At 65.7% G+C, this 9,069-nt stretch overlaps 2 protein-coding genes across 2 annotated transcripts in view; both read right to left on the reverse strand.

Moving 5' to 3' along the window:
- MNEG_3829 (PsbB mRNA maturation factor Mbb1) overlaps positions 1-1,043 on the reverse strand; it is a gene marked incomplete at both ends in the record, with an annotated part of 4,283 nt that extends 3,240 nt beyond the window's left edge. The window contains 3 exons of the mRNA XM_014047694.1: positions 106-280; positions 511-724; positions 948-1,043. Of these exons, the coding sequence (XP_013903148.1) occupies positions 106-280; positions 511-724; positions 948-1,043 (485 nt within the window). The remainder of the gene's footprint in view (positions 1-105; positions 281-510; positions 725-947) is intronic.
- A 1,192-nt stretch (positions 1,044-2,235) lies between these two features.
- Positions 2,236-4,782, reverse strand: MNEG_3830 (hypothetical protein; the record flags this gene model as incomplete). The annotated part of the gene is made up of 4 exons (XM_014047695.1): positions 2,236-3,190; positions 3,418-4,036; positions 4,287-4,614; positions 4,774-4,782. The coding sequence occupies 4 exons, from the start codon at positions 4,780-4,782 to the stop codon at positions 2,236-2,238; spliced, it is 1,911 nt and encodes a 636-aa protein (XP_013903149.1).
- Between the last annotated feature and the right edge of the window lie 4,287 nt (positions 4,783-9,069).

Below are 9,069 nucleotides of genomic sequence, written 5' to 3' on the forward strand. Positions count from 1 at the left end.
CCGCTGCGGCGCGCGGCTGCTGCCCGCCCGCCGCCGGCCCCGCGCATGCGGCTGCGCCTCGGCGCCGCTGCCCCTGGCCTCGTCCCACCCCCTGAGCATGCGCACCTGGCCCGCAGGAAGTTGCCCTGCCGCATCTCCAGCATCCCCCACTTGTGCCACGCCGCCGCGTGCGTCTCGTCCACCACGATCGCGGCGTCAAACAGCTTCCGCGCGCGAGACACGTTGCCGGTGCGGTACTCCAGGTAGCCCCATGACGCCCAGATGTAGGGGTTGGTGTTGCCTGGCGGTACGGTCGCAGTACGGTTGTGGTTTGAGGGAAGGCCGTGCGGGGCGGGGACTGGTGGTCGCTGCCGCCGCTGAGGGCCGCCCAGGCTCGCGCGGCGTCCGGGCTCTGGGCCGCGGGGCGCACCGCGCCGCACGGGCCCGGCCTCTGGTGCACCCGCGCGAGGCGCCTCGCGCGCACGGCCCGCGCAGCGCCACGCGCATGCGTGCGTGTCCCTTGTCACGCACCTGTATTGGCTGTGCCGTCCGCGTAGAGTTTCCGCGCCTCGTCGAAGCGTTTCTGCTGCAGCAAGATCTTTCCCAGGCTGACGTATGCGCGGGGGTCAGTGGGGTCCGACTCCAAGCAGCGCCGCAGGCCGGCCTCGGAATCGCGCAGCAGGCGCCGCCGCTCGCTGCCGTCCTGCGCCAGGTTCGCCATCATGCGTGACAGGCGCGCGCGGTACTGCAGGGCGCAGGGGCGGGAGGGGCCGCGGCGGGGGGTGCGGCGCATGCAAAGTCAGGAGGGGTGGCGTTGGAGCTCCGGCCCGCGACGTGATTTGTGGAAACCAACGATTCTGTGCGGTCCGTCCACTTGCGGGGGCAGCACGCATAAGTGGGTGCCACATCTTGGCACAAAAAGTGTCTGGTGGCATGCATGCACTCGATCCCAGCGGCCGGCGGCTCACCAGGCGAAGGTCCGTGTTGATTTTCAACGGCTGTGCGGGGGCACGTGGCGGGGGCGGCGGCGCGTCGTCCAGCGGGTCGTCGGCCGTGTCCTCCATGCTTCCCCACGTTCTCCGAACGACAACCCGCTGCTCTGGAGCCTGTAGCTCCACCTGAGCGCGCAGTCCCAGGCTCAGGGCCGCATCAGAGGCAGAGAGGCACTTGACGTCCCGCGACCTCCGCTGCACGCGCTGCCGTCGTCCATTGCTGCTCCCGCCAAGCAGGCATGACGGCAGCCTGTGACTGCTTTGAAGAAACCCATTGCACCCCTGGCCAGCAAAGCCTCGGCAGGCGTGGTCCATCTGTCGCACGCCTAGATCCGCGTCCAGCGGCGTCGCAAGTGCATCTATAAATTACCAAATTCAGATGCTTCTGCTTGCACGGCTCTGGCGCGCCCAGATCGTCCGGTGACTGGTGAGACTTGCTGGCGACACACTTTGAGGACACACAATCTGTACTGTAGACCTGGATTTTCTCGCGGCATCGTGTACGGACATAGATGCGCCCTTGCGCATTTTGACTCCAGAACTCCTCGACAGCAGTGCCCTCCCTCTAGCCGATGAGTCTAGGGCCTGGGAGGCTTGCTTGCGCCCTGCACAAATGAGTGCGTCTGGTGAGGCGTATCAAATTCGTAGGCAGCATGTGCAATATGAGAGTGCAGCGTGCTATGTCACGTCGCTTGTGGCCTTGGTCAACGCTGTCCCGCCTCAGCGCCGAGACTGCTGCTCGTCAAGGGTGGGATTGCAATCAATGTGCCCGTGGGAGATGCGCCTGGCAGACTCTTAGTGATGACACCAAAACCATACTTACAAGCTGAAGAGTCCATCCACCTTACAGATCATACAGAACAGTGCTCATACAGCACAGTGCTCAGTCGCCCAAGAGGGAGGCCTGGCATGCGGAGGCATGTCGCCTTGCGAACAGCAACGGCTGCAGTACGCCACCTATCCACCACCAACATCAGCAGGCGGGCCTGCAGTGAGCAGCGCCGCGTGCGGGAAACCATCACGCTGACTCGCAGGGGCTTGATAGGCCCCGATGCAGCACACACAGCTCAAGATCCACAGCGCCCACCACGCATCACTCCAGCGGGCAATCAGCAGCAGGCAAGTTCAGTTCAACCGGCGAGGTGTCAAAAAACTATGCACATGAGGTAAATAAACTGACTATCTGACCTGAACAAAAATGGCTGGCTGACAACCTGGACGAAACACACGTAGTGATACAAACCCTCCGTCTGGTCAGGTGAGATTAGACAGCACAGGAGCACGCCGCTGCACCGCAGCCCCCACCCGTGGCGGCGCGGCCGCGGCCCTGGCGGGCGTGGTCGCCCTCACCGTCCACGTCCCCCCCGCCACCGCCCGCCGCCGAACCGCAGGCGCTGCTGCTGCCGCCGCTGCTGCGGTGGATGCGCCCGTTGCCGGGCGGCGGCCGCGCCTCGTCGCTGGCAGCTTGGCTGGTTTGGGGGTCTTGCGCCGACCCATGGTCAGAATCCGACTCTCGCGGGTGCTCCACCGTTTGCTGCGGCCACTCGGCTTGGCCAGCAAGCGGCTGCGGCGAAGGCGGCTGCTGTGGCTCTGAGAGCGCGCGGTGCTCTTCGCGCCACTGCTCGTTGCCGTTGCCTCGACGGTCACCGGCATGGTCAGCTCGCTGCAGCCGCTGCTGCGGCTGCAAGCACGGGCGCACCTCAGCCTGGCCCTGCTGCTGCCCCGCTCCCCCGCCGTCGCCGTGCTGCTGCTGCTGCACATCCTCACCTTGCATCACCGTGGCCCCTGCCCCTGTTTCTCCTCCAAAATCTCTCTCCTGCTCATGCCGCGCCTCTGCTCGCCCGCCGACCGCCGCCTCTAGCTGCAAGGCATCAGCGCCGGCGGCTACACTATTGCAGGCCGCGTCGTCGCCCGCAGTGCCGTCGCCCGCAGCGCCGTCGCCCGCAGCGCCGTCGCCCGAGGCGCCGTCACCCGCGGCCCCCTCGGCCGGTGTGCGCGTGCGCTTTTGGCGCCGCAGGTCCTGCGTTTTGTCGCGCAGCCAGGGCTCCATCAGCACGCGCAGCGTCAGGTTGGGGCTGAGGTGGCGGCGCCGCAGCGGCGCGTGCGTGACGGGGTCGAAGCGGCTGGTCTCCAGCCACTGCACGATGGCGGTGCGCTCGTAGGTGATGCCGCTTGTCGCCTGCGTCGGCTCCCGCATGAGCGCCAGCGTGATGGGGCACCTGCGGCGCGACGGGAGAGCGAGGGCCAACAGGTCAAGCGACGCGGGGTGGCGCAAGCTGGCGGCGCGGAACCAGCCCCCTGGCACTGCCAGGTTGGCCGCCTGGGCGCGCGTACGGCTGTGAGTGCAGCGAGGCGCCGAGGACCTTGCCGGGGCACACATGGCCCCGCCCCGCCCACCCTTCATCATCTGAGCCATGCTCGCCTGAAGGCCTCTGGCGCATCCAACACGTCATCCAGGTCCCGAGGGATGAACAGCGGCGGCGGCCAGTGCACGGGCCGGCTGGTCGGCGCCGCCGCCGCTGCCGCGCCCCCGTTGCCTCCGCCGCCGTGCCCGTCCGCGCCCTCCCGCCACCCGCCGCCGGGCGTCTGCCCGTGCCACCCTGCCCCCTGCGCGAGCGCCTGTTGCGACGCCGCCGCCCCGGCCTCCTCGCCGGCCGCACCCGCGCCGCTGCTGCCGCCGCCGCCGCCGCGGCCGCCGCCCGCCGCCGCTCCTGCCTGCTGCGCAAGGGCTGCCAGCTGCTGCCTGTGGTGGTGCCGCCGCCGCCGCCGCCGCTCCAGGCCGCCGCGGTCTCCGCCGCCGCCGGCGCCGCCGTCCGGCAGCCACGACGAGTACACCGCCCACAGGTTGAGCAGCGGCACGACCAGGCAGCGCAGCCAGAAGAGCGCGACCAGCAGCGCGCGCGGCATGAGCGGCGCAAACATCGCCTGGAGGGCGGCGAGCACGAGGTGTACGGCCGCGGGAACCGCGTGGGACACGACAAGCTTGTCGAGCTGCTCGGCGGAGCTCAGGTCTGTGAAGCCCGCGACATACAACGCGTATAGCTCGGCGGCCAGCCTGAGGAAGCCTGTGGGGGTGAGGACGGAGAGGGCAGCAGGGCGAGAAGGGTGCCGGACGCGTCGGACGCGTCAAGCCGGGCGGATGACACTTGGAAGTTGCGCGGTATGCTGCTCCGCCCCAAGATCAGCGTGGGTGACGAATAGAGTGTGCCCACTGCGGATGGCGAGATCAACACAAGCACACTGCCGGGCCGAGCACATTGCCACCTGCAGCGCCCATCGTCGGCCTGTCGGGCCTGGGCCAAGCGCGCCGCTCACCTAGCCAGGCGACGTGCACGACGAACCACGGCTCGTGGCTCGACGTCTCCACGACCTGCAGCGCCACCAGCACACCCGGCGCCACCAGCCAGCCCAACCAGAAGCGCAGCCAGTCCCAGTCCGTGCCGCCGAAAGGTGGCGACACCAGCCGGGCCACGGCGCCGGCCGTGCGCTGCTGGGGTTGGCCGCCCGCGCTAGCAGGGGCCTCTGGTGGATTGCTGGGGTGCGGCCCAGCGCTACCCGCGCCCGCAGCAGACGCGGGCGCCACGCCGGGCTGCTGCTTGCCGTTGGTTTGGGGGTTCCCAGAGGCCGCGAGGCGCTGCACCGCCTGTTGGGTGAGGGCCAGGAACAGGAAACGATCCCAGGGCAAGTTGGACGGAGGCGTGAAGCACGGTACCCCACGTGCCGGCCAACTGCATCCGAGTGGCAGCGATGCACGGCGCGCGTCCGGCAAGGCAGGGAGGCTTCGTCGGCCCAAGGATCCCACCTTGAGCATGAGAACCTCGGCGCGAACGGCGCGCCATCCGCGATGGACGTCTGGCCGTGCCCCAGGTTCGTCGCCAACAGCCTCGGCGGCGCCGCCGCTGCGGCCCGGGCGCTCACCAGCCGCTGCGCCCCCCACCAGCACGCCGCGCCACTCTCCCGTCAGCCACTGCCACAGCAGCGTCAGCCGTGGCATGCACAGGAGGTTGCTGAGGTAGATGCCCCCGGCGCTGGGGTGCTCGTTGGCCAGCAGCGCTATGCTGGGCCGCCTCTCCGGCTGGACAGGCTGCTGCCCCTGCTCCTCTGCATGCTGCTGCTCCTGCTGCTGCTGCCCTTGCTGCTGTGGCTGCTCCGCAGACGGCGGCTGTGCAGGCTGCTGACCTTGGTCCCACTGCTCCTGCTCCTGACCTTCATGCAGCGGCCGCAATCGAGCCTGCGACGCGCACTGTTGATCGTCGGGGAGCGCCACGGCCTGCGGCTCATCAGCTGCCAAGCCCTTGTGCAAAGAAACAGATATGTTCCAATCCAGCCAGTCGCCTGCAGGCCAGCACGATTCCATGGGGGTTTGTCAACGTGGGAGCAGCCACCATGCCCCGAATCCAAGGGAAGCTTGGTGCTCGCGCTCAACACGAATGCAACTGACATTTGCGGCGCCTGCGCACCGTGCTTCCTGAGGGGCCCGAGCAAGGACCTTGCGGCGAGCGTGCCTCGGCAGTACTCTGTCCCGGCGACGCGCTGCAGACCCGCCGGGAAAGCCAGACCGTGCCGCTGCTGCAGCTGTTGTGCGACCGCTTGGCAGGACGGCGCTGCTGTCCCCACAGTGGTCTCGGCCTCTGCTGCCGCAGACGTAGCCGCCATCGTTGAGGCCGTGGCCGCTGACGCCGAGCCGCACGGGCGGCCGCATGCCAGCAGCAGCAGGGCGAGCAGCATTGCCATACTGGCGTGCGATGCCAGGGACCTGCTCAAGCAGCAGCGTCCCAGCGGCGACGGCGTCACCAGCGACGCGGGCGCACCCAGGCCGCCCATCATGCCTACAGCTGCATCCTATGCCACGCCACGAACCAGGAAGACGCCTGCTTGGGGTGGCGCGCCTGCCACGGTGTGCACACAGTAGTTTCGAGGGACCGCACTGCTCCGGAGGACGAGCTGTCGAGAGCACACCCCTTCAACGGAGTCAAAATAGGTACAACGAGAGCAGCCTGACAGACGGCGCACGAAGCGTCCCGTCAATCGGTGCAGCGAGCGGGTGTGGCCAACAGCAAGGACTCTCACAACGATGAACGGACAACACGAACGAAACGATCACAATTTTAATGTTATGATATCCGGACGTTTGAAACCAAATTGACATTTGAAAGATCAAATCGCGATCTGCAACGCAATATACAATAACGCCAGCCGTCCCATTGCGTGATAACTCTAAAGTTTCGATCATATCAACTAGATCGTACAAGAGTGATCGTCCAGTGAGGCAGCGCCCGCCAACCCAACGCCACCGAGGCCACCTGCGGCACAGCCCGCGAGCCGGTCGCGGCCAAGTACTCGGGTCGTGCGCCGGCCTCGACTTCATGCAGGAGTCCTCATGCAGATGGAAGCGCTCATAGCGACAGGTGTGGCGGCGCTGCCGCCTCTTCTGAAGGCCTACTGGATCCTGGCCGCGGGCTCAGTGTTTGCGACACTCCTGCCAGTGCCCCTGCCCCAAGGGTTCAAGTGAGCGGTCCGCAGCGCGCCTAGCCTGGTGTACTTTTAGAAAAGCTCTCAGCTGTTGTGCACCAAGCACGGGGTGCAGCTGCTTGGGCATGGCGTTTTTGTTCGTCCAGCGCAGCCGGGCAGCGACCACCCTGCTGCCCTGCCTGTCTGCCCCCGTCGACGATCGCCGCTTTGCAGGGACGCCGTGACATTGGCGGCATGTCGTGGGAAGCTGTGGCAAACCAAGCCTGCGGCCCTTGGCTTTCTCAAGGTACGCGCTGCTCATGCGCACTGGTCGCCGCCGGCCCCCTCCCTGCTCGCCACAACCTTGAATGTCGTGCGCCGGCGGCGGCCCACTTGGGGTGTGCGAGTTCACCTCTAAGATCTTTTTTTACACCCTTTTTTCCACCCTCCGGAAACACACGCCGCCTGCTTCTTATGGTGACCAGGACTGGGCAGTCCCTCAGGCCTGGTTTCTGCACTTCTACATTGTGGGGGCGGCCTGCAATGCGGCTGCGCTTGCAGCATTCTCCTGCAGCTGCTGCGGCGCCAGTACTGGGGCCTTGCCGCCGCTGGATCAGGCGCGCAGAGGGGGGCGTAATTTCTCGGGCAAGCAACCAATATAATGTCGTGACTAAGTTTGAGACCAATGCAGCTGATCGCGATTGCGGGAACCTGTGCCATTCAGGTTATGCACCTGCTGATTGCATGCAGGTCAACCGTTAGGTCGAGGTGTTGTGCCTCCTTGACACGCACACCCAGATTCTGACACGCGGTTGCCATTCGCCCCTGCAAATTGCCCTGCATCAGCTAGGCGCGGTCCTTGCTGGCGTTGTGCCTGTTCCAGGCCCACCTTGTTCGGCGTGCCCTGGAGACTGCATTTCTCATGCGGTACCCGCCAGACGCGCGGATGCATGGCATAGCGTACGTGTTTGGCCTCAGGTGGGTCTTGCAGTCGCCCCACGATGCATCCACTATGCATGCACATCACCGGGTCGGACAGCAGCTGTCATCATGGCAGGCGTGAAAAAAGTGGCTGTGCTGCTGATGCCCAGCACAAGCTGGAAAACTCACCGAGCCCCTCAAAACATTGTTGTCACGTCTTGTCTCTTGTGATTTGGCTTGCTCACCGCCCTCCCTTTTCTGCTGCCGCTCCACATACGCACCTATTTTCCCCAACAGTTATTATGTGGTTGCGCCCCTCTCTCTGCTGCCAGCCGAATGGATATGGTCGATCCCTGGGCTAATCCAGGCGACCTCTGTCGTCGGCATCAGCAGCAGCGGCGGCGGCCTGGCAGCCTGCACGACGGCGGCACGGGGGGCAGTCCAGCGCCTGTGGCATCAAGGGCCTGCAGCATCGGCGCTTGCGGCAGGGGTAAGCAAGCAGTTGTCGTGGCTCTTTCTTTGTGTTGATTGGCACTGTGTCGCGCTCGCAACACAGCCTGGCCCACCTGACCAGGGGTGCGTGTGCACACGCAGTCTTTCCTATGCACCCCACCCCCCCCCCGTAATCATGCTTACAGGGTGCCTCGGTGTTCATGTTCGGCAACACCCTGCAATTTGCATCCCATCGCGCACTGGCCGGCCTCTCAGGCGGCCAGCAGCGGCGCTCCGAAAAGACGGCGTATCGCATACCGCGTGGTGAGCGCCAACTGCGCAACACTCCCCGCCCGCTGAACCTGCTTGCCCTCGCTCTTGTTGGTGTGCCACGGGTGCTTTTGCACGCAACCTGGGCGACCGCCGCACCTCGGCGAGCCTGCTGTGCGCATGTTTGCACCTGTGTGTGACGCAACCAACTTTCGCAGGGACCCTTTTTGAGTGGGTGTCATGCCCGCACTACCTGGCTGAGATCATCATCTACTGGGGCCTCGCGCTGGTGACTGGCTGCAGCATCAACACACTGCTCATGCTTGCCTGGGTGGTGAGTGCAGCCCGGCGCGTGGTCCCCTCAGGACCTGGCTGCGGGGCCCTGTGCTGGCGAGCGAGACGATGCTGCAGGGTTTTTAGGGGGCGCGGCACACATTTGTGGAACCACATTTACTTGGGTGCAGCGCCACGCATGCACAGCACGCACAGCACGCACAGCGCACTGACCCCCTTACCCACGTTGCTGTGCAGGCGGTCAATCTTGTGCTGGCAGCGGGCGCTACGCAGGCTTGGTACCACTCACGGTTCAAAGCCTACCCTGCCAAGCGGCGCGCTCTCATACCATTCGTGTATTGATGCGGTGAACCAGGCTAGGCAGGAGCGCGCCAATGACTCGCTAATAGTACCCGCTCTCTCTGTATGACATCAGCGGTGCGCAGGCTGAGCAAGCCAGTGTTGGAGCACATGTGCATGCTGTAGTAAATGCTGAAAGAGAGGCTGGCCGTGAGCACACATGGGCAAACCCCGCGCAGCTGGCACCGAGCTCTCACCCAGGAAGGGGAATTCCTTGAAAGGGTCACGGGGCACAGGACCCGGGGTGGCGCCGCAGCAGACATCCTGCCGCAGTGTGAACACGAAAATGCTTTAGCTTACGGTAGAGCTTGTATTCAAGCTCGTTCTCGCGGTTTTTCTGCCTCTGCCCAGTTAGATCGCAAGTCTTACAGGTTCGTGAAAACGCAGCAGC

This window comes from Monoraphidium neglectum (genome assembly GCF_000611645.1).
Source record: "Monoraphidium neglectum strain SAG 48.87 unplaced genomic scaffold scaffold00501, whole genome shotgun sequence".
Lineage (NCBI taxonomy): Eukaryota > Viridiplantae > Chlorophyta > Chlorophyceae > Sphaeropleales > Selenastraceae > Monoraphidium > Monoraphidium neglectum.